Genomic DNA, 26086 nt, shown 5'->3' on the forward strand with positions numbered 1-26086 from the left:
TTCATAGAAAATCGTAGTTATAGGGTTCAATACATTAAGGAAATGTAACACCGAATTCAGTCGCTAGGCCTCATAACACTTGTGAAATGGCACCAGTGTCCCAGGGCGAAGGACTGTGACTACAAAGCCATAAAGCCTTTCAGGGGCTGACAGTATATAGTCATGTAAATATTGCCTCACACATCGGCGACATTGGCGTCGTCGTGATAATAGGATAATAGATGTTTCCCTGGGAAACAACTTGGTGTGAAAACAGTCTGGAATTTACAAGAGTATAAACACATGAGAGCTTTAATGTGTCAACTATGCAACTTAGTTTATTGGTGCACTGCTGTGCACATTTTATTTGGATTTGACTTGTAGGCTTCTGATCAGATCTAAAAACAGTTTGATTCATGTTGATATTACGTAATAAAAATCCGGGATTATCCAACATCCAGTTCCATCACATTTAATTCTAATGTTTCTCTCTCCTTGATTTAGGTTATGTAATCAGTGCCATCATCAACAGTCATCACGTCAGTTTCTGTCATATCGTACTCATGCTGTGATTTGATGTGAGAGAAGTTCCCAAGTTAGTGATTAACATTACAGTTTTTTAAATTAAATGGCCTACACTAGTCAAATCCCCTTTAAGCCACTCAAAATCCCTTAAAACAACAATTCACTCAACGCTGCGCACAATAGACGGAAGGATGGGCGAGGTATAGGTGAGGATAATCCCCACTAATTAGATATCACCCACATTCATTCAGCAATATGACTGAAACCTAGAGCCCCTCATCACCTGGCTGGGAAATAATACATAGCGATTAAAAATCAATCTGGGATGCTCCATAACTTGTTCTTGGGTGAGGGGCTCTCTTAACGATTTTAACGGGTTAATAACCTGCAAACAATAGTGGTGCATCCAGTAGGGGCGTGTTTCTACATAGGTGCTACACGTCTCCTTAACACCGAAACTCTCTTGGACAAATCACGTGGGCTGATAATAGCATTGGTGATTTCTGTTTTCTGAACTCGGATCTGAAAATGTATCTTAAAAAATATACTTAAATGTACTATCGACCATTTATTGATTATATTTTATGACAAAGACTGAACGAAAATTATTTATGTATACTCATTTAAGCACCGTTCTAATTGTATAATGTAAATTCCAGAGAAAATGAAATGTCAGGGTCAGGGCCTTTGAATTACTCTGTGCCTAAAATAACATGAGGCAAAGCATGCACGTTAATTAAATTGTTCTAACAGACATTTCAGACACATTAGGAGGTCCAGGGCGCGTTGATGCGTGATTTACGGCGGTGCGAAGTGAGAGAAATCGAGCAATAAAGGCCCAGGAGGTGACAGGCTTGACAGACCGAGGAGGGGTGGCAGGACTAGTGACGCCAGTCAGCCACACACCATCAGGACACCACTAACCACCATGGAACAAATATAATAATATTTATAACAATAGGCTGCTTAAACTTATCAGGAAATGCAAAAAACAAAAAAATAAAACAAAAACTCAGTAAATAGTATTGTTATATTAAAACTATGTATTATATAACAGTTTTTATTCACAACAGGGCTTTTCAAAAGTCAGTTGTTTTTGACTGATTCTTTCATTGAATATTTCAGTAATAATTTTCATGATAGTGTTGACAACAAGCCCCGCCTACCTGTCCAATCAGCCAATCACTTCCCTCACAGTAGAATCACCAGTTGCTAGTCAGCAAGCTAGACCCTGTTAGCCACATAGCAACAAAAGAGAAACCCACTTAATCTCTTATCAGGTGCTGCTTATGCTTTTATTAAAAGAAAATAGAATATGGATTATATTCATTACTTATTGATCTGCATTTCTCACATCCATCTTTCCATAACCTGCAAAAATAGTGGAAATTCTGCATTACATTTTCCCAGAGCCAATGATAAAATACTGTCCAACTGATTCTGAACCTAAAGCCATTCACTTACTGTCATGTAAGACAGAAAAATTGCAAAAAGTGATTAAAATTACCAAATGTTTGGATTGTTTTGGCGTATCTACTAGATTATCCAAACCCTAATGCTAATTGAAAACCCACAAACCAGGGGAGCGCTTGTGTTGGTTTTGTTAGATTTGTATATGATTGTGTTTGATATTAGACACTTTATCGTTGCTGCATTCAATGAATTATTAATACGGAGTCATTTAGAGGGAATAACTTGTACAAATCAGAGAGGATTTGTGAAGACTGGCAGTATACTGTACAAATGATTCATGTTGTGCATTTATTCTGTGGCCTCACATGATCAGTCCATGACTCGTTAGTGTATTATTTGCATATAGACATAAAGGAGACAGTAAAATTCACATTGACTGGTTCCACGTCTTCATATTTATTTCATAAAGAAAAGTAAAAAGTTTATTAAGAAAACATCCCACATGATTAGTCTCAGATTGCTCCAATATCTGTAGACGCCCACCCACCCCGAACTCAGCCTTGATGCCTGCCTCTCTCTCTGTGCTACATCACTACACCACTCCCCAGTTTGGCAATATTGGAGACATGTTAGCTATAAGCTAATGGTAGAAGACAGGCACCCAGGCTGAAGTTTTTCCACCCGAGTGGTAGGAGAACCCCCTGTGTGAGGATGCCATATACCCTTATAGCACCCCAGGGAGCTCAAGAGCACCCATTTCTGAAGACAAAGTAAAGGATTAAAATACTGTGATAATCAAAAGAAAGTGCTTTTTGCTGTGGCATCTCAGCTTCTTTTCTTCATGTGCTCAGAAGTCAAGGTGTGGCATCGCCTTTCCTCTCTTGCTCAATGGCTGAAAAGAAGAGAGAAGAGGATACAGTCGGTCAGCAGGCTCCAGTTTAATGAATATGCGAATGGATGCTGTTTTTTGATTTGCTGTACAACAGTGAGGTGCTGATCTTGCAGCATTTTTTTTTTGCTGCTGCTGCTCTGCTTGCTGAGCATGTGGTGTTTCTAGCAGCACTGGGAGTGATGAGTAGCTACTGACAGGAAAAAAATGTTGCAGGGGGCTTCAGCATCATTCAGAAACACACACTGACAACACACACATGAGGGACACTCACTCTCTTTGGTGGGCAGAGGGTTTTTCTCTTTCGTCTCTGTCTTCTTCAGCTTTGTCTTGTCGAAACGGGCGATCTCAGTCATGTCAGGCTTGTCGGACATTTTGGCTGTGAAAGAGGAGAGGGATACCTGAGCACACAGGTTTGACCTTTCCTGTCGGCTGTCGTATTGATAATGCAGCATAACATAAAAGAAGCTCTGTCGGATACATTCGAAAGTCTAATGACAATGATTAAAAGGTGTTGACAAGAGTTGTCGAAAATCTCAAAGGCTCTGACTGACATTAATAATAATCTGTTCAACCGCTTGCACATAAAGGGAGTGGCTATGACATGTGCAGCTCAGACATGTCCACATGGATGCCTGTGAGTGGTGGCCGCCTCCCACACATGCTCTGTCTTGATATTCTCTACAAAATGGCTATGCAGCTAACATGTGCCTATTTTTACCAAGCTGTCTGTTCATTCCTTTGTCTCTGTTTTTTCCCCTCTCTGAGGCTGAGGTCTTTGTTCTCTACCTCCTCCTCGTCTTTATCTCTCTCTCTCTCTCTCCCTCTCTCTCTCTCTTTCTCTCTGCATCCACCCCTGCAGCCTCCTGGATCGAGGCAATTCTCCACAGGCTCCACTGCAGTCATAATCCTGACCTAGCCTCAGGTCTGACTAATCTGTCTTGCACAGTCTGGCCCAGTCACGCCTGTTTGAACCGCTGCTCTGTAAGAGGCTGCTGTGGAAATGTGACAAGCCCACTAGCCTGCAGCCAGTCATTTGCAAACCCAGCTTGTGTAAAATCATTCTCACTAGTCTGAATTTAATAGAATCAGTATGACATAGAAATGGTCATGCTGGGATCGTGGCTGGAATTCTTACATTTTCAGTTTTTTGAAAAGAGGCATAGTGAATCATTGCTCGATTACCCTGAGCCACAAATGGTGTCTATATCCACCTCCTTCAAGGTTTGACATGAAAAACAGCAGTCTTAATCTAACCTTTTTCAATTCCCCAGTAAACCTAATCAGCCAAACATCTGCTCTATTGTTCCTTGTATGGCTACCATTATCCTCATCATCCCTAACATCCCTCTTTCACATCATTTCATTGCTGCCATCAGCAGTCAGTTTCTTCTCATCCAGCCACACCCCAATCCTTTGTCTGACTGCTTGTAAAACAGAATTCAGAAAGAGACAACACACACAGAGACAGATGAAGAACAGGCTGAAGGATAGATGAGTCTGTCTTACCGGTGTTCCACACAGCTGTGGGCTGAAATCCACCAGCGGAGAGAGAGCAGGGAGGGATAGAGAAGAGAGATGGAGAAGGGTGAGCGATACGGAAGCTGAGTGAATCTGCCGGTGTGTGCACGCCTGCCTGCATCCAGGGTGTGGGTATAAGAGGGGAGGGAGGGGGACAGGGAGAGAGAGAGAGAGATGGTAGAGAGAGAGTGAATGAGAGCTTGGTCAGCCTTCCTGTTCGTCATCAATATTAATATTCTCCGGGGAAAAAGAGTAGAGGAAAGCAACCTAAGATTGGAAACAGCTGTGATGTGTATATCATTTGAGAATGATCATGATACATTATTAATTTAATACATTATTGTTCCTATACAGGAGTAAGTTGCATACATACTGCATCACGTGGTGGGAAGAGGCTTTTGCTTGTAGCTAGTCATAATGTGTTCGGTGAATTGTACTTGTTAAACTCCATAATATCCTTTCAAGACTGATACGTGTGTCAGAATGTGAAGCATTCTGTCAAAATGTGAAGTATGATGATTTATAGAATGGCACAGGGATAGCCCTACAGAAAACCATGTTTATTTTTGCTGGGGTGAGTGCATGGTGTGGACCGGTGCCACATATCACAGATTTCATAGCCTAAGTTGGTTGCATGTGCCCACCCTTAGAGCGGCCTCTGACTGTGCATATACAAAAACTCAGAACAGAACAGCAAACAGCATTCAAACAAAAACTTAATAAAGACTGGAAAACTCAATTTGGCAAATCATAATTTTCTATAAGATATTATGTGCATTGTACTACTTGACCTCTATAATAGGCATTACTGTACATGCTGAAACTGTGTCAGAATTATGAGTATTAATAGACTAAAATGGAAGTGTATAGCACTGCAGAAAAGTCTATTTATATTATTTTTTTTAAAATAAGGTGTAAGTGTATGTAGCATGGACTCATGCCAGCTTCCGCAACATTTATAGCCCAAGCTAGTTTGCAGTGCTTGTCCTTAGAAGGGAAATACAAAAAGTGTACAAAAAATATATTTTTATGTCACATAGATACAAAACAAAGCCAAATGTGGTGATGTACTAAATTTAGGATGACACCTGTTTGAGCAGAAGTACCAAATAGTGTACTATACTTTTTAGTCTAAACAATTAAGCAGTTCAATAATCATCAATCGCAGTCCTATTCATATTAATACACTATAATTCTTATGGATACAGCCAGGCATACATCATTCCTAACATTTACCAACATCTTAGGTGGTTACAGTGTGCATCAAAGTTTGCGTATTAATTTGTCACATCCTTTATTTTGCGGGTGATCAAGCAGCTGCTGATCACATCAGGCTCTAATAAAGTGGTGATGTACAGAGCTCGTGGTCTTTTGCTGACATCATGAAACCTGCTGGTCTTTACTCTTCAATCCTCCCAGAGGTCCAGTTACAGCGTGCTAATGCCAGCTGGTGAAGGTATCTATCTCTGAGCTGACGGCTCATCTCAGAATAGCAAAGTGATGATGAGTCACCATGACTTCAACCCTCGAAATGATACAGTGAGCCGAGCAAGTTGGTGTACATTAGGTTGTAAGCAGTGTATTCATGTGTGACTTCACATTCCTGGATGACTTTGGGTTTTACTGAATTACATCCAGTTCACAATGGGGTCATGGATGCTTGAAATGTCTCTGTCAGAAAGCAGCAGCATCCCCTGCTGGCTGAAGTGTGGAACTGCTTCATTTAGCAGGTGCCATTATACAAGAAGGCGTCGTAAAAAAATGAATAACATGCAGCCTTGTTGCACTTTCACTTGACACAAGCCTCGTTGAATGTTACACACAGAACCTAATCATTCTGACTAACTTCTGTGATGGCCCAGTGGAGCTAATTATATTTCACTGCACTCCAAATCATTTACTGACTCAGTCTTTGGGGTGTCTGTCCATTGAGTTGTTTGCTCTGTTGTGATATTGTAGGGGATGAGGGAAAAAAAGATCTTTGACCTTCTCTAAATTTGCCTGATCCCTCTTATTAACCTTTCTGTTGGAAATGTTACCATATTCGAAGCTTGGAGACAACATGCACGCTGACAAAAGGTCAGACCTGGCAACCAAATGACCTGTCGGAAAAACCTGACAGCCCTCTGCTTGTTGGTGGATGATAATAGACCAGTAAACCTTTTCTGGGATCAAATCTGTCTCTGTGCTGTCTGATGGTGTCTGAGTGAATGACGTGAAGTGTCAGTGAACATATGGTGCGGTCATGTCCAATAACAGCCACAGGATGGCAGCAGTGTGAAGTATAAGGGTGTCTGAAGATCCTTACATAGATAATTATTGTATGTATTACATCTTATTCTACTTAAATGTGACAACACTTAAAACATGTACTTAGGCTTTGTTGGGCCACTGTAAACAGTTATGTTTAAAACACAGGGTGGCAGCACAGGACAGTTAAAGCTTTTCAGCTTGAGAGCTGTATTGTGGTGAATAGTCTGTAAAGGACCACCAGGGTGCACTCATCCTCCAGCACTAACAGGCATAACAGCTTGAATCATAATGTCACTAATGCGATTTTAAGAAAAAAGAAAAAGAAAAAAAAAACCTCACACTTCTAAACACAATTTCTTCCATACTTGTTTGTTAATTGGAGGTAGCAAATCAGTTCAGTCGCTCAATAGGACACATCAGTGAGTCAAATAAGTGGAAAAGGAACTCCAGGTATTATTGTTAAGTGGTGTTTCAAGCAAATCAACATTAACTGTTGTTAGTGTGGAAAATAAGAAAACCGTTTGTGGCATGCACTGTTGTACTGTGTTTTTGCTGGCATGTTTTTTTTTTTTTTAAATTTAAATTTATGATCACAGCAGTCTTTTTAATTAATGTTGAAGCTTATTAATTAAAAGATAGATCATAAAAAAAAGGGCATGTCAGGGGCGGATAGAATACATTTTTCTTTTTCTCTAAAAGTGAATAAGTAAGCCTACGCCACGTTTTGTATTCAGGAACAGGCACCCATGTGTTTAATGCACAAAGCCAGTGTGGAGGTCTGGTCATGTTTTTACACTAAAGGAGGAAGCTGCAGCTAACCTAATCATGGGCTGTTTTTAACAAAGACTTTCTAGTCTTTTTTTCATAGTTCAGTCTATCTTAGTAGTCTCACCATGTGAGTAAGACTGTTTCACAAAAACATTAGACGTAAACTCATGACCATTGTTACCATGGTAACATGGTAATCTGTGACTCCTGAGATGACCCATAGCACTATAGGAAAAAAAACAGGAAAACATGGCTGATGATTTGTGGTCTACTAATGTCATTATGAGCAGAGTGTTAAGAATGGAAAGAGTTTTTTTTTTAAACAACATGATTTTATTGTGACAGGTCAAACATCCGAGTAACTGTTGAATTCTTCCAGAAGTCAAATGTTTTCAGCTAAAAATAAAAAAGATAGGCCTAGCAGAATACAGTTCCTCTATCTGCCTTTTTAGATTTTGGAAATCATCTTAATGTTATTTTTTGTATCACTGCCCAATTTAAGATTGTCAAACACAAAACTGCTTTATGCAACAGATGAATTTAATTTAGTCATCTATCTGAATTTTGACTATCTGATATAAGTAAAACTTTGAGAAACGAGCCCCAGCTACTGGCTGCTTCACACAGTGCAGACATACAGACATGAGAGTAACATCAACCTTTTCATCTCCCCTTTGAAAGTGAGCGAGCCAAACTATTCCATCAACAATGAATTCCTCTCTTTACTCTTTTCTACCTCATGTTTTGTTCTTCTCATGTATCTGCTTCTGCCACAGATGTTCTTTCTGGAGGAGCCTGGGCACAAAGAAGTGACCATATTCCTCAGACATAGATCCATCTATCTATGCGTACACATGCACATGTGCCAGCAACTTAAGTTATTTTCCGTTATTCAAGCTGATAGAAGATTAGTTTAAGGGCAATAGAGTGGGCAATTTGCGCCCCCAAACAAAAGAGAGGAGACATTGTTATTCAACAAGTAAAACTCTGGCTGAAGTGTAATTACCAACCACATTCACACAAATTAAATCCTGCCTGGCACTTTTTATCAGCCTTAAACCAACAGAATGGAAGAAGTCTAACTCAGATATGCAGAAGCCTTAGAAAAATTATCTTTTTACTCTGTCAGCCATTGTAAGCATGCCGTGTTATCTCACAAACCGATCTGATTATTCCATATTCACAGACGAATTAGCCGTTAAACAAAACGGAGCTATTGTGCAGACAAATCAGAGCGTCTGGAGGAGAGTTGTAGGGTGTGTAAGATGGGTGGGGACAGTGCACAATCAGTAAAACCAGATAAGCACACTTCCTCAGTTCATGAACTGCACAACTAATGATGCAGTGTTTGATCGGTGCCCTGTGTTCCATCACCCAGCCAATGAGCTGAGAGTGCCTCGGTGTGGAGGAGTTATCTCACCTAGCCAGCTGGAGGACAGTGACAGAGATGAAAAGAGAGGGAGGAAAATGGTGGAGAGGGGAGGAGAGGAGATGGAGCTAGAGATGAGGGATGAGGAACTGAGAGAGAGCGAAAAAGATAGATGGAAGATTAGAGCGCTGCTATAAACACACAACACGTTTGTGGTGCCCCTTATCATGTATCAGAGAGTAATGGCAATCTTTGAATTTGATGCCCACAATAATCTGCACTGGCTCGTGGTGTTTGGTGCAGATCTGTGACATCACTCGGCCTGAAATATCTAGACTTTTAAGGCAATCTAAAGCTTTGTTTGCAAAGTTTAACACATCAAAGTAAATATCCTCTGTGCATATTCTCTCTTTCAACAACGCTCCCTCATCTCCTCCTCTAGTGTTTCCTCTCTCCCTTCTCTCCGGGATAGATTGCAATACATTAGGCATGCACACAACTGGAGGCTTGAATGGATTAAGCAAATGATCAATGCTTCCAATCCATGAGTCCGTAAATTAAATGAACAAATGAGCGACAAGACAAACAAATTTACTCATTTGTTCAAACTAAAAGCAGGAAGGTGATTGAAAGAGCGACGTCTTGCCTTAAGGAATACGAAATTAAGTGTGTCGCAAAGTTATTCATCACTGGCAAATGAAATAACAATTAGTTGCTAAATGTTGTTCCGGTGACGCAGTTATCAGAGGGATTATTATGTCAGATTATGTCAACAGAGCAACACAGTCCTCAATGGGGTTTTAGAAATGAATAGAACAGTGTCAGTATTTTATGAGCTGCAAGAGCAGGTTGAACTGGTGACATACTGTAAGCATGCAGTTGCTTGAAACTCAAGAGCCACCTCTGAAAGTCAAAGTTCAAAACTAGTTACTGTATCTCAATTCTTTTGCCAGGGCTATAGCTTATTGTTGTTATTGAGTAAACTGCCAATTTGTAATTTGCTCTTCAAATATCTCATAAGTATTCAGACTTATCTAAAGACATTCAGGGAAACAAAGCTTCACAATTAAGAAGATGGAACAAGGGGATATTTACAGAGAATATATTATCTGTATTTTGTGCACTCTGTATCAGTTTCAGTCTTTCCTGCTGCACAGTGAATATTTTCTTCTGTCAAACTCTGGATTGACAGAAGTGTGGATTCTTGTGTCTATTGCTGGATGGTCATACCGTGGTTGTTCTGACTGTCTCTTCAGGATGTCTTTTGATCTCATACTGTGAAAAAAAATATTCTGCCAGGTTGTTTCTCGAAAATCCAGAGCCAAACAACAGATACCTTTGTGCTGATTCTGTCTTTGATTTGTGCTGTTTTTCAAATAGGCACGTTGTCTGTTGAGTGATTTGGTCTAGTGTTGTTCAAGAGGCAGCAGTAATGGAGGATTTGTGTTATGAACCAGATGACCAAGTGGCATTGGGGATGTTTAGGTGGAATAAGTCTTCAAATAGTCTGAAATAATCAAAAGAAAAAACACTATTCCTCATTTTATATACAGTATTTGGGGTATCTGAAGATGTTGCTGATTTACATCTCTTGGTTATCGCCTTTTCTGTTTATTCGATGTCTCTATAGGATCCTAGTCCCATAGGGCGCAGTCATGTTGGCAGTGGATGGTATACATTCAATCTTCTGGCATTTACAGGCCTGTCAGATGCTTAGCAAATGCATAATAAATATAAAAGCACAAGGACATGCAAATGGGCAGAAGAGGGGGCTGAAATGACATCAATTCCACACCAACTAATAACACAAACAGACAGAGAGTGGAAAGGAATGACATTCAGGGCATGCGCAGGTCATCTGCATTTCATAGAAATAAACAAAAGATGAGATGCATGTTTCCACTGGGAGACAAGAGGTAGATGTAATAGCACACATATAAAAGCATGACTGCTATATAGCTTTCAATGCATAGTGATAAATCACACCTACTGTAGGGGAGAAAGATGGCTTAATGGTGAGCATTATGTTTTGGGAGTCCATTAAGCACATTACCAAAGGATACATCAATAGTGTCTGGACTTACAGCACATGTATCAAACACTTCTCCAGCAGCCTCTGGCTAGAGGACTGACTGCCACATCTCAAGCTGTCAGCCAACCAGTCCACTTAAGAGCTTTTTACAATCCTTAATTTGTCTGCCTATCTCCCCTCTTTGATCTATGGCCTTACTTTTGCTGGTTGTGCAGTCAGTGTTCACTGTGCAGGAGCTCACTTCTCTCTTTTTAAGCATTTGCAAAGTTCAAAATAAACAATATTCAGCAACTTACCTTAGAAATGTTGTGTGAAGTCTATGTTTAATTCACCTTGGATCTTATAAAGCCTTAACGACATGAATATTAATATCACAAAACTCAAGTCTCAGTTTTAACTTGGCTAAAGAGTAGCTGCAGAGTTTTTAAAAATCCACTGAAATACAGTACAGCTTTTACTGAAATGAAATCAAAGTAATGTGAGTGCAGTTGCACAATGTGTCTATGCACTATTCTGCTGGAGCTAAGAAAATCTGACTGTTGTCTAGGAGCTTTGTCGGAGCACAACATTAGTGGTTGTCATTTCGTAGCTGCCACTGAATAATATGGCACACAAGTAAATCACCAATTAGCGTTATTTCCTTGAAAAATACTGTTGCCTTGGATGACGCCTCTCCGCTACTCACAGTCACACTTAACATGTCACTGTCATCTTTTAGGGTCACTTTTCAAGTCTGTGAGGACAACTGTGAGTCAGGTCTAATAGTCTTCGCAGAGCAACTGGCGTTGACTGGCCTTCTAACCGGTTATTTTTCAGACTGACAGTTGTGGTGACGCAGACGGCAGCTCAGCCTGCGCTTTGAAGTCGGACGTTAAGCTAAGAGTTCTGAATTTGAAACTAACTAAGACATCTTCTTCCAGAGTCAGACGGGAAAATTACAAGACACATTACAGAGTTAAATGGCTGCAGCACTGTGTTGTGATATGTTTCTAAAGATTGTCCTTTTCAGCATTTTTTGGGATGAAGTACCACTTTCTCCTTATTGTAACAGTGCTAAAAGCATAATATTTGTTACTTTCTCCAAAACAAAATAGATGTATTTTGCACTCATCAGTTGTACAAACGCAGCCTCCTCTGTCAATAGCCAACAATGATTGGTCCTTTGTGACTATACAGTAGTGGGCTATATTAGTAGTTTACTGTAACATTTGCATAAATGTGGAGTGGGCTCAGTGAGTCACAGTGGCTTTTCAAAGCGGGGATTATTCGTTAAAGGAGCATCGAGTCATTTATAGCTTACCGTCAAAATGTCTGTTGGTGACCAAGACATGTCACATTTCCATGTCTCAGTCTGGCGCTGGCGCGGCTTGTGGTGGACTTAAGTGGACAGAAATAGAACAAAGAAGCAGACTAATGGGTGATGTTATCATCTAATACAGAGGAAACATTTCAGATCTAAGATTTGTTGTATACTGTACCGCGGCACTGGTTAAAGCAAAACAAAACAAGTGTTTTCTAAATCATTCCTGCAGAGTCTCTTTTTGATTTAGCAAAGTTAGAAGAAGGTACAAAGATGCACATACACACACACTTAAAGCAGAGAGACAAACACACGTATACTCTTGCGTTTTGTTCTGATCCTTAATACAGAGTGTGGATCTCTAAGATGACAGTCTGCTTCTTGTTACCTTGACAATGACGAGTCGAATAAAGGATGACTGTGTGTGTGCATGTGTATGTGTGTGAGAGAATGAAACACATCCAAAAAGCACAGACTGTACACACATTTCTATATTTCCTATCCCCTCCTCTTCATCTTCAAAAAAAAGTGTCCATCTTTTTATCAGGTACATCCAGTCTCCTCTCGTGACCTTAGGTGTCCTCTAAATTGGTGAAATTGAGCCACAATAATGAACTGGAAGCATGTCTGGGAGAATACAGGGGCAGGGGATGAGGAGCAGAAAGATTGAGCCTTTTATTATTCACCTATCTGCAGCAGTGGCAACAAAACAAAACTGGTTTTGCTTTGTTGTTGCAGCTTCACACTGGGTGGATACGAGGTGACATCTGTTCAGGATTCCCTGCTCATACACCTGAAAGGCTTTGGCGCTCTCTCTTCTGAAATAGAGAGATTAATAAATGTCCCTGTGACTGCTTTAGGGTTTAAAAAAACACACACACACAACACTGGATGTGTGCATGCGCGTGCGTGTGTGCATGTACGGGCGCATCATTGTCGGCACAATATGCTGTACGTTATCTCCACACAGCCACCTGTTTATATGAAGGGAGTCAACAAACATCATATGAATTCCAATAAGGCTCACCCTCAGAGTACACACACTTCATCATCATGAAGCTAGCACTGTTCACTGTAATCTAAATCCCTTATTTTGAAAGGTGTGTGTGCGTGCGTGTGTGTGTGTAAGGGATACGGGAAGGATGGCGGTGGCAAGGAGGGAGATTAAAACTGACAGTTTTCAGTGGTCTTAGGGCTGTTGTGCAGAGTGGGGTTAAGATAAAGAGTCTAAAGTATCAGCGAGGGATTGATTGCAGGGTTAATTAGCGAAGGCTACGCTCGTCGTCAAACTGACAGGTGAACCGGAGATTTGGAGGTGTGTGTTGGTTTGTGGTTTGAGTCCTAGACATGTGGTGCTACTTTCTCTACAGGAGGAAGACCAAAGTTTAAACATTTTACTGACTAAAAACAAGGTGGAAAACTCTTGACAGCCTTGAAACAGTTACATAGTTGATATTCGCCTCACGTGCTGCTCCCATTTTCAGCAAGGAAATAAGACTTTTTAGACCAGAAACGTGTTGAGAATTAAAGCTGCTAATCCCAAGGATTAATACAATTGAGTTTGCTAGATTTTTGTAATGCCCTGTTTCCTAAGCTTTGCCCATTAGGCACCTGCTGCTGTCACACTCCGATGGCTTCAGGGAAATTGCATGGTTTTAGGAGGACGAGTGTATGCCAGGCCATTCGAACTGAAACACTCAACACACACACTTACACAAAGACAGGAAGTGATTTTTTTTTCTTTCTTTCTTGTTCTTGTCCTTTGGCTTCATGAGCCCAATTACCAGCTTTAGTGTGTGTTTGTGCATTTGTGTGTGTGTGTACACGAACGCATCAGTGCGTGTCTGCCGGCAGGTGCGTCAGCAGACCCTGACAGTCAGATTTCATGCACCACGGGCTGTGCCACAATCTTTTCTCTCGGAGAAGAAGAGATGATTGGCCGACGGCTCTTCCAGGAAGCTTTCACAAACATGATGATTTGGAGGAGCCAGTTGTGACTGAGCCACCGGCCTCTGATTAGCATTCCTCCTCACTTCACCTCCTTGAGGCAACTTCAGACAAAGTGATAGAGATTGACCTGCTTGTCACTTTACATCTTGTTGGTACAGTGAGTTGAGAACACACAACACATATCATATAACAGCGTAACATTCCCAGCATGCATTACACAAACTCTTTTGGATATAAATCCTTGCATTTTCTGACTGTAATTAAAGGGATAGTTCAAAATTTTTGGCAAATTGGCCCATTGCCATAATCCCTATAGTCATAGCAGTAGCTTCGTTACCTTTATTTGTCGGTGTAAGCTATTTTTAGAACGGCGGAGCGGAGCGGCAGGCTGCTCAGAGGCTAGTGGAATTTCTTGGTTTCCCTCATCAAACTCATCAAATACACAATCCAAAAACTCCAAAACGCTGTCGTGGACAAGTTGTGACCTGCACATTCACCACGCTATGAGATAATAATGGAATGTTATGAGACAGAGTTGTTTTAGAGGTAAATTCATGCAAAACCGCTGATGCGCGTTGCATTCAGGGACAGTTTTTCAGCAAGCAGACTCTGTATTTACCTCGAAAACAACTCCGTTTTGTAACGTTCCATTATTATCTCATAGCGTGGTGAATGTGCAGGTCACAACTTGTCCACGACAGCTTTTTGGAGTTGTTGGATTGTGTATTTGATGAGAGGGAAACCAAGAAATTCCATGAGCCACCGTAGCGTAGCTGTGAACAGCTTGCCGCTCCGCCGTTCTAAAAATAGCTAACACCAACAATTAAAGGTAACGAACCTACTGCTATGACTATAGCGATTATGGCAATGGGCCAATTTGCCAAAATGTTGAACTATCCCTTTAAACATTTTGCAGAGCTCCACACTACATTTTCCACCGGTAGAACTGGTCGCACCTTTTTATTTTGTAAAGATTAGTTCCTCCCTCACCGTTGTAAAGGCATTGTTGAACTCAGAGACCCTTTCCTTCTCCTGCATGAGTGACTACTCTCATCTAACTTCTGAAAAGAGTTGGGGAGGGACTTGGGAGATGATGTATTGGTCTCTGCAGGTTTAGTTGTTTCTTACTGCTGCTGTGCAACTTCAACGTTTCAAACTAAAGATGTGTTGACTTGCTAACGAGTTTAGAGATGCCTGCAATGGATGAGCCACATTGCCTACACGACAACACACAAGCAGCATAACCTTCCCCTGATGTCTCAACCATGAGCACTGCTTAGTACTTTTTATTCTTCACTGGCTCTGTCGGTCTGTCCCTGCAGCCTGCACTCTCTCTCTCCACCAGCCTTCTCCTCTTTCTTCTTATTTTGTTTTTTAAAAGGATCAGCTGAACAGCTACATGCTGTCTCATCTTCGGAACACGATAACAGCTAAATGGATTGTTTGGTGCGTTTCTCCATGATGAAAGTGCAGACGGGGAGAGTGCAGGTAGGGAGTGATCCACTGAGCCAGTGAAGAGGTTTTACTTTCAATCACAATGTCTAACTTCGTACCTGTGCAGCTGGGGTTTCACAACAGCCTAATGACCCCCATGCACTTAGACAAGTCTGACCATGTGACATTCTAACTCATATGCTAACAATGTTTTCTGTATGGAGCCCTGATTTTTGCCATGATTTAAATGAATGATAACCAACATTAAAATAAAATTTGAACATAATCCACTTAACCTGTAGCCTCGTAAACCAGCCTCTCGCGGAAATTCATTTCATTTCTCGGGAGAGTCTGGCCTCATCCCCCCTCTAAGCGTTTGGGGTGGGTGGGAGCTGGGCGGGAGTAGTAGCAAAGACGGTTTAATATCTTTGGTAGTAGCGTTGACAGACAACCCCATTCAGCCAATCAGCAAGTTGGTATAGTGACGGGGCTTTGCACCAGTCGGTCCCTGATTGGCCAACGTGCTGTGTCAATCACAGCGGGCGACGCTGATTGGATCGGCCTTCTGAGGGTTTCAGTCCAAACGCTTAGAATGGGGATGAGGCCAGACTCTCCCTCGGAATGAAATGAAATGCACTTCCGCGAGAGGCTGGTTTACGAGGCTACTTAACCTGATCCTAAACACAATGTAAAACTGATGTGGGTCTGACTTTGTAATTAATTAAATCCAAAATGATTCCACACATTCCCACATAGTTTGTAAAAATGATCCATTCAGGACGGCTTTCTTTTAATTTTGTTTAAATTGATTACCTATGGTCCTGTTAGGGCAACAGGGCATGAAATATTTCAGAAAGACAGATTTGATCCAGACGCATCATTATAGATTAAATGTGTCTTCTCTAGGTTTTTACTTAAGTTTAAATTAGTGATACATTGGATATACTCAATGTATTGTGGCTAGTGTAAAAATCAACTTTGAGGACATGTTCACTTGCTGCCTATACCCCACCCACTTACAGGTGCCATGATGAAGTGTTATTCAGTGTTATTCACTTCACCCGTCAGTGGTCATAATGTTATGCCTGATCGATGTAAATTGTCACATACTGTAATTGTTTTAAAACGCTTGCATGAAATTCTCCTTGCCGTTTTGCTCCTCTCACTCTCTGGCTGTTTCCGTCTCACCAACACAATCCCCTGCCTGCTGAGAAAACTCTCTGCATGTGTGACATAGGTGAGGAGGTGTTTGTGTCTGGAGTCTCAGGTTTATCTTTGTGCAGAAATGGTAACTGAAGACCCAGACAGATGAACTGGTTCGCAAACAACTGTCTGCCTTGTGTGTGCATGGACACTGCGTTGCTGCTACTGCTGCTACCGCTCTGTCTTTCTGCATCCAGTCTGCTTTGACATTTGCGGGCCTCTCAAAGTAGGTGAGATTCTGAATCTCTGGACCACATGAAGCAACAGCGAAGCATGAGAGTTTCTCTTTATACTTAAATCATGCATAAGAAAGGATATCACAATATTGTGTATCGTGATATACCTTAAAACTTACTTATAGACCATATTGGGTTGTCCTACTTCCAGTTTGAATAAAATATACAGCCCAGCTTTAGGTTTACGCTTTACTCTGCAGCTGTGACGACTTTGGCTGTAAGGAGTTGTAGTGGTTAGAGATGTGGATGTTTCACTGCCTTTCCTGTAAATCTCCTTAAACAAGGGCTGAGTGTGTGTATATGCCTGTGTATATATGCTTGTTTGTAAATGTATTACACTAAATATGTTCAGTTATGAGCTTGTACTAGAAAGCTCTGTGGGGCTGCAGCTTAACAGTTGCCAGCTGTCAAATGAACAAGCAGAGAGAAGTAAAAAAAAAACGGAGCAATGTTTTAGTGACATTTCATTGATGCAGCGCACAAGGTCCAGCCAATATTACCTGAAATTTCAGACAGTTCTACACCAGCTAGTCGCAGGAGAAGTAACAGCAGCAGTTTTATCGTACAGTATATTCATGTTGGTGGACAAGCAAGGAAGGTCAGTCTAACAAAGGCACACTGAGCTGCATTTCTCTTTGACTGTTTCAGATTAATTTGTTAGATAGTGTGTTTATTTTAACTTACAGGTGATAATAAGGTCAAAACAAAAAGTAAAGTATGAATCACTTGCAGAAGCGCAATGGAAAAAAAAGCAGCTGTCGATTCCACACCAGTGGGTGGTGACACTGACATGCCAGTTCTCTGCCTGGATGAATGGTCAATCCAAGAGGTGAACAGCAGTACCACAGGCAGGGCCGTTGCTATTCAGGGCCCCTAGAAAAATTCTGAAGTGGGCCCCTGACCCATGACATTTCATTGCCACTTTTTCATAAACTTTTTTATGTATTTCAACCAGAGCAACGATGACGGTGAGTGACAGTAACAGACTAGCCTCGCGTCACCAGGCTCTTCATACAGAGGAGAAGAGCCTGGTTTCCGTTCACTCTGAATTTTGTCTGAATTCTGGTTCCGGTCTAGAGAGCGGATCCGGAATTCACCAAAGTAAAAGTGTTCACCAAAATAAAACTTTAAATTCTGGCATTTTAAATTAGAATAAAAGAGGAAATAAATGAAATAACTGCAGAACGTTAAATAACTATATATTTTACCTCTTATAAAGTAATGTTAGGGTACATGTCACATTAATATCACAGATGTGATTAAAAAAAAATACAAGCAAACCTCTTGCATCTCGCATCCTCTTTCATCGTTTTGATAGGTCTAACATTATCAGGCAGCGGTGTTGGAATTGCCATATTGTTGTTGTTGCATCACTCAATTTATCTCTCTTCCGCCACCACCGCCCCAAACTTTATCGAAAAGAAGCATTTACAAACTACAGGTATAATGCACACAACTAGGATCAAGTGCCTATTAAATAAAACTGAAAGACAATAACTTGTAATACAGTTAAAAGAAAACGGTTAACCTAATGGCTCTGGGATTTTCTTGTAAATTACATTCCTTAAATTAAAAAGTTTCACCGCATTTTTTAGCTTGGTGCTTTTATTTTGATGGAAAGGCGCATCCATCGAATTCTGGATCCTGACTCTCTTGAACTGGTTCCAGTTGTTTACCAAAACAGCCACTAAACGGCCCCAGACTAGTAACAGACAACTTGTCTGTCATTCTGATTGAATACTTCTCCACTATGTCTCATGAAACGTTTGGTTTTACTGTAACCAGATTTATGCTTTTGCATTCTCTGTTCTTTCAGCTAGCGCTAGTAACTTGTCTGTGCTACATTAGCTAATAACTGTCTGAAGAGTTTATGGGGGCTACTGTTGCTTCAGCATGGACTAAACCATTTCTAAAAAAGAAGGAAGGGGGTTATTGCTTGGAAAATTAAACATATTTCATGAATAGTAAATATTTTGTGGCTTTGTTTTGATAATGATGCAGCATGCGTATCAGTCAGGGTTATAATTTAATCATAGAAAGATTAGGCTACTGGGGGTTTTTGTGGGCCCTACTGGGCCTAGAATTGTCATCACTTTTCTCCCCTATGCAAGGGCCCTGACACACAGGTTTGAGCTATTGTTACTGTGTTGTGTTGGATTTCTCCCATTAATGGCAACACCACAACATTAAACAGATGCATCGTACAATAATCAGGCTTTATCATGTTTTAATTACAATATATTTCCTACAGGAAGGTGCGCTGATTCATTCCTTCAATGTGAGTTTATTTCATGCAGTTGATGGGCTTACATTGTTTAATTCACCATAATAGACCTTTGATTGTTGCAAGCAGTAGGTTTGCAGTGGAAATGATTTTGCTGCATGTGTCTAGTAATGAGGAAATTACACTGAGTCTTTTCTTCAATTTGCCTCGTTGTAGTAATGCTGATTTCTCTCTATGGACGTCAGACAGTTGTAGGAGGAAGCTCATGCTGACCAATCACAATCCATGCTGTCCCCACACCCAATCTCTGTTGCTGCTGCCCCAAAATGTAGCTTCATTTTTTTTGGGAGGGGATCAGATGACTGCTGCTGCTGGTGGTGTTATGTTTTTCTTTCCTGCAGGCATCAGATCTTGTGCTGACTGAACAGCTCCCCCTTGTGGAAAGTCTGCTGCCTACTACAATGGGAGTTTTTGAGTGAATGAACATCTGCAGTAAATAAACCTGATGTGAGTGTGAATCAAATGTAGCTGAATAAACAACAATTCACTTTGGCCCTTTTGCTGAACCTGGTGCAAACGTAACTACTTTATTATCATGAGGCATGAATCAAACCCTTCTGAACCTATTCACCCATTTGACATCCTGTTTGGATCTGTCTATAAATCACACACCAGGCAATGTATCAACCCAACCACACGCTAAAATGTATCATTGCATTGCCAAGGCCGACGAAAAAAACAACAGATGAAATACTCGGTGCCTGCTAAGGCAAACAAGCAGCCAAGGAGGTTGAGAGCAGCATCCTGAAACATCCCACCGTCTTCCCTTTCCCTCAACAGTCCCTGGCGAGATGCTACACACTCGTGCTCTATCACAGTTGCACTTTGCTCATTCCCTCACACTTAAACCCATACGCTGCGTATAAATAGGCCAGTGCAAGTCGTTATCTCCCCTTTTGTTTCCTCCGTGATTCGCTCCCATGTTGCTCTGCCATGAGAAATTACCAGACACTTCATTATATCTATAGTGATGCCTCCACTGACCCCATTCTCATCTCCCCGGCTCTCCACTCTCCACTCCCCACTCACCCAACACCATATCCATGTACAGCACCCCCAGGGAGGAAAAGTAGTAATTAGTATGCCAATACACGAGCCAGTGGTGTTGCCATAACTAGTTAAACAGCGATTTCCACCTCTCGCTATGTAGCAAAGCACTGAAGAAGCCTCTGATGTGCGTGTGTGGGTGTGTGCGTGCGTGTGTGTGTGTGCTGGAGTGTGTCTCATAATGAGGCTGAAGTAACACAGTGGTACATACTGTTCTTGTCACAGTGAAAGGTATACCGTTGACGACAGATGCTCTCACTATGTGGTCTAGCACTGACTCACTCCCATCTATCTGTCTGTCTTTTCTTTCTCTCTTTATACGTGCGTGGGGTTCGTGCTGTTACATAAGAATCCGCACCGATTCCTGGGATATGCACTCTGTTCGTTTGTGCGAGCAAAGGAGCGAGGGAGTGTTACCATGACGATGGCATTAGAAACCAACCTTACATCAAACCGTGCGTGTGTATTTGTGTCGGCTTGTTGTGTTTGCGCGAGTGTGCGCTTATGCGTTTGCCACTATGAAGAGACAACCTGGAGAACTGCAGGGCCTCTTGGTGTGGTAAAAGAGAAGAAGAGGGGAGGATGGTGAAGGGATGGAGAGCAGAGGAGAGATTTGCTGTTGGGGAAAGGCACAAGATGGAAAAGGACAGGATGGAGAGGAAAAATGAGGATGCAGGGGAAGTTAATTAGAGGGAGGGAGATACTGATTGTGGACCCAGATGTTTCCAAATGATCTGTTGAAAACCTCCCCCTCATCTCTCCCTCTCTTTCACGCCTTTGAATATGTCATTTTGCCAATGCTGCGAGCAGCCTGTGCACCTTTGCCAAAGCTATGAGTAAGCTGTGTGTGGGCTTTTGTGTGTGCGTGCATGTGCATGTGCATGTGATGGTTGGAGAGCACTTCCCTATGAGTGTGCCTGAGAGTGTGCGCATACGTTTGACCTGACCTATCTGATCAGATTAGTGGTGTTTTCTCTAGCCAGGGCTACAGGGTGTGAGTCCATGCTTGACCCACGGCATGGGTCACCTCTCCACCCCTCAGGTCTCCTCACTCCCCTTTTCTCCTCTGTCACGCTGGCTCACTCTCAGGGTCGTAGGTGTCAGTATACCGTTTTAGGAAATCACATTTTTTAATCGCTTGCACTAATTTGTTTTTCATATTAAGACCATGTCCCTCCCGTCTGCTCATTTATTGAAAGGAGATTACTGCTTTTGAACAATAGTGTCCTGAGGCACAGGGCTGAGCACTGAGAACAAAGTTGCATCAGGCTTAATTGTTGCAAAGCAATTAAATATCATTAATGCATTCACTAGTGAATAGTACAAATTACAAACTCCAGTCTCCCATGCAAGAAGATTTCCTATTGTAAAATACATGCATTTTTTGTTTTGGGACTTTTGATCAAACAAAACAAAACATTTGGTGACAATGGCTTTGGAATTATTGTGCCAAATTATTTATTTTGAATCAATATTCTTCTCTTTTTAATTTTTTTCACATTTCATAGATAAGAAAAGAAAGGCAGATCAGTCAATATTTTGACTTATTTGTGTGAATAAAGTGATGATTATTTGTAGCCCTATAAGAACAATGTCAATGTCAATGTGCCCTGGGGATAAATAAAGTCTACTGAATTGAAATATCAGGTAGATTCATTCTCTCACAGCTGCAGGCTCATTCAATTTCTCATTAGTGTCTTTAGCATTTTCCAGATGTCCATGCGCTCCCTCGCGTCCACAGCTTTTTGATTTGATTGATTGATTGACATCTTTATTTCGAGCATGTAAACGCCAATGTAAAACAATAAAAATAAAATAAAATAATAATACCGTAATTATAATAATAATAAAAAAATTAAAAAATAAGTGAACAGCAAGAAATGAAAACAAAACAGTTCTGCAAATTCTTAAGCAACTCAGTTTACATGAGCAAAACTTATCTAATTGAAATCATAATACAAAACATACAATAATTGCTTTTTAATGTTATTGTTTTCAGGTTGTCCATACATTTGTGAGACATCACTTAGCAATAAAATTCACACAAATAGCCTACTTAATATTCTATATGGAAAAACAGCTATGTAACTTGCTATTTTCAATTTGCCACCGTAAAAGCTGTCTGTACATATCCATTAAGTCGTAAGTCATATAAAGCAATAGTATCGACTGGTGGATGATCATATAAACTTCATGAGTGATTTGCCACTCACCGTCACATGAGACTTACTGCGCCCACATGGGAGTCACGAAACAATGTCATCAGATCCACATGAATGAAGGTGCGAATTGTTGTGAAACCACTAGAGTAAAGATGTCAGAAGAGCGCCGTCACGTCCTTTTACTAACTAAAGTGACAACACTCATTTTAGCTACAACGTGCTTTTCTTTTTCGTACATCTGCTTCACTCCCAGCAGCTGCAGTATGTAATTCATGTGCTCATGCAAGTGACCTCTGAGAAGGGAAACAAATGATACTCTCAGTAGTTTTGTCACTGTGATGTAACACAGGAGCTGCTCTTCACTGGAGTTTTGTTTGACTCCTACGTGGATCTGTCCCCATCTCATCAACCAGCTGTTGTTTGCTTCTGTTTCCTACATCTGAGAGGCAAATGTTGATTTTCTAACTTACTGTTGTCGTTAAAACAAACACTTGCTGTCGACCCCACTGAAGTGCACCATGGGTGTAATTCAACAAAATGAAACCCTGCTGGTATATGCAATAATATACCTGTTAACACTTTATTTTCGCTTTCATGCAGGATTTTCTGTAATGTAAAGAGGCTTATCATATTATGGCATCAGAACAAGATTATACAGAAAAGATGAATCAGTTGATTCACCTGTGACTGATACTGTAGAAATCACCAGACCTTTAAAGTTTAATATGTGAAAAGGACCAGGTTCAGGAGTCAGGGTTCATCATAATACATACTTCAACTGTGACCTAGTGCGTAAAGTCTTCACATGATTTCCTGTGGTTTCATGTAATCCTCCATCATTGTCACTGTCAGTCCTGAAAAATGTTCATTGTTACTCAACTGCACATAAGTGCATGTTTTAAAATTCAGAGGTTCAGGTCCTTTTAACCCACCTAATTTAAAGTCTCCCCTGATAACACATTGAAGACCTGGTTATCTCTTTTCTGCCATTAGCCAGCTGTCTCTCACTGTAGTCTATCAGCTGTGTGTTTTCTTAGCTGTGGGCACTGCTGCCCCTTATTTCAGTGGGGATGTTCCTAACGACTAATTTCCCTGTCGATTAAACAGAAATTTAAACTCTAGTCTAAAGTAAGAAAACACTCAAAAGTTGGCACAGTTTAACTGGGGTCACATAATTTGCAGGTAAACAATAGCTAGCCAACACTCTTTTTTTATGTCAAAATATGTTTTATGAGATATTATCTGTCCTCCTTTTCACCTTGCTTGCTTACAACATCTGTCATAAAAGTGGGGTGGATGCATAACATCTGAAAGTTATTATTATTTTTGGCATTTTTACCTTTATTCTGAAGGGCTGGGTAGGAAACCATGGGCTGGATTTGAACTCATGCTGCTGATGCAGTTAGGAGTAAAACCCATGGTATGCACACAACTAGATGAGCTACTGTAGCCCTGTGCATGATAACATGATAGTTATATGACATTGTGTGGGGCGGCAGTGGCTCAGGTGGTAGAGCGGCTCGTCCAATGATCAGAGGGTTGGCGGTTCGAATCCAGCTCTGTCTCGGTTGCTGCCATAGTGCGTAGTGCTTGGGCAAGACACCTTACCCACCTTGCTCCTGATGGGTTGTGGTTCGTGCCTTGCATGGCAGCTTCCGCCATCAGTGTCTGAATGGGTGAATGTGATGTACTGTAAAGCGTTTTGGGTATCGTTTCAGGTATAGTAAAGTGCTATATAAATACAGACCATTTACATTGTACAAGATTGATATGTTAAGTAGTTTACTAATCCCCATTTAACCGCACCCCTCAGAGACCCAGGGTCAATCTCACATCTTTACCACGCGCAGTAGTAGTAGTAATAGTTTTGTCTAAACTGAACTCAGCGTTCATGCTTTTAGACTGTGCAGGGTTTTTATAGAATTTATATACGAGGGAAAATACCAGCAAACATCTGGTCATGAATGCTTAGACATAATGAAAACTGTGCTTCAGTTGCATTTAAAAAGGAACTATGCATGTCCAGTCGCTCCTCCCGACCATATGCATTTGTTTACAACGAAGCTGGCCAGAAATCAATCAATAGAGCATAACGTTATGTAACATACAATGTTGTATTTTCGTGTAGTTTTATCTGTCATAAAGAAGAGATTATGGGCTACGAGCCGCGTTTGTGCCGCGTTGCGCACCGGGGTGGTGGCCTCGATCTCGCAAAGTTTTTTTTCAGGCAAGAGACACTACGTGGAAGGCAGAGAGCCTCTGTTCTCCCCTGTAATGTATTAAACCATCACAATGACTCCAAAGCTGTTTAATCATTTAAGGTAAAAATGTAACATAGTTAAAGTAAAAATCCTGCATAGTTCCTCTTTAAAGAACAAAAAGTGACCCAACTTAGAGAAAGAGAGAGAAAAGAGGGTTCTAGGGGGATAAAGAGAGAGAGAGAGAGAGAGAGAGAGAGAGAGAGAGAGAGAGAGAGAGAGAGAGAGAGAGGGAAAAGAAAGGCAAAGAGAGTGAGAAAGGGGAAAGTGTGTGTGTGTGTGTGTGGTCCTAAAGTGCTCAACCTGTCATTCAAGCTTTAGGGGTTTATCTTTGGGAGCAAGGGCACCTGGCTTAGCAGGCTTTGCTGTGTGGACGGCAGATATCTGTGCACACACACGCTGAAGATGTGACAGCAGGTATCCACTAGGGGGGAGAGATATGACACCATGTCATTATGCGCAATGCATAAAACATTCACAGCAATAAGCTCTTCTTTTTATGTTTGCCTCTGTTTTGTTCTCCCCGAACATGCAAACACAACACACACAGACGCACACATAAATGGGAGCAGTGGGCTGTAAGGGTAGATAGAATAGAACATGGATATGTATGTTCGCCCGGGCCAGTTATCTTCCCCTAGTCAATGCGCCACATGATGACTCCCTGAGAGGCTTGAAATTACAATCATGCTCATGTGAAGTGAAAATATTTTGGATGAGTGCTTTCACCAGCACCATCTTTTTTTTTCTGTGCCACTCTTTTGGACTAACACACACAACACAGTGCACACAACTGCAGTATACTTGGAGAACTCTCACATACACACACACACGTCACATACACATCCAAGTCCATATGTTTGCAGCTGGCTGGATAAATCATTTTGACAGCTGAACACAGATTATGATTCCCTGAGCTCTCTCCTCATACAGAAAGATGGCAGAAATCCCGTTGAGGGGTAACAGTAGGAGGTGGCGCTGGCACAAGGAACAGTGGTAGAGGCAACAGCAAACATAAATTCTTATTTTAAGAAACACTGAAGTCCAAAAATGATAAATCTAAAATGCTTAATGCATGAATCATTTTACATCCGTATACCTGAATCAGGATGAAGTAAGGCACATCAGGGATTAATGAAGCACCTACATGAGTCATGTATGAATAATTGCTATAATAGACCGGTTTTCTATTAACAGCTGGTAAAGATGGTGGTGAATTATAGTATTACAATAATTACAAGGTAAAAGACAATGATTGAATTGGTAACCCTCCGACTCTGGACATGTAGTACAATTACATTAGAATGATCTCTGTAGGCTGATGTCATTCCCGCCCAGTACTCCTCTGTTTTAGTATCATAGGTATTAAATGTTCATAATGTAATCACCGTGTTGAACCCTCTCTTGCCACTCAATGTGCCTCCTTTATACAAACACCTCCACCAAACTGACATCATTGAATA

The 26086-nt window shown here is 41.1% G+C and overlaps 1 protein-coding gene across 1 annotated transcript; it reads right to left on the reverse strand.

The window, feature by feature from the left end:
- Positions 1-2706: 2706 nt before the first annotated feature.
- tmsb2 (thymosin beta 2) lies at positions 2707-4462 on the reverse strand. Its single transcript, XM_083980106.1, has 3 exons — positions 4316-4462; positions 3081-3185; positions 2707-2809 (listed from the first exon to the last, which is right to left on the reverse strand). The coding sequence occupies exons 1-3, from the start codon at positions 4446-4448 to the stop codon at positions 2772-2774; spliced, it is 276 nt and encodes a 91-aa protein (XP_083836232.1). The 5' UTR covers positions 4449-4462; the 3' UTR covers positions 2707-2771.
- Positions 4463-26086: the final 21624 nt, after the last annotated feature.

The sequence above is a fragment of the Trachurus trachurus genome (genome assembly GCF_905171665.1).
Source record: "Trachurus trachurus genome assembly, chromosome: 10".
NCBI classification, from domain to species: domain Eukaryota; kingdom Metazoa; phylum Chordata; class Actinopteri; order Carangiformes; family Carangidae; genus Trachurus; species Trachurus trachurus.

What these genes read in the sequence shown, in the direction of transcription:
- tmsb2 (XM_083980106.1), bottom strand. Translation starts at nt 4,448, where the DNA reads ATGCAGGCAGGCGTGCACACACCGGCAGATTCACTCAGCTTCCGTATC. An exon ending in CACAGCTGTGTGGAACACCG is followed by an intron (nt 3,186 to 4,315) that starts GTAAGACAGACT and finishes CCTCTTTCACAG; the next exon opens with CCAAAATGTCCGACAAGCCT. An exon ending in CCCTCTGCCCACCAAAGAGA is followed by an intron (nt 2,810 to 3,080) that starts GTGAGTGTCCCT and finishes TCTTCTTTTCAG; the next exon opens with CCATTGAGCAAGAGAGGAAA.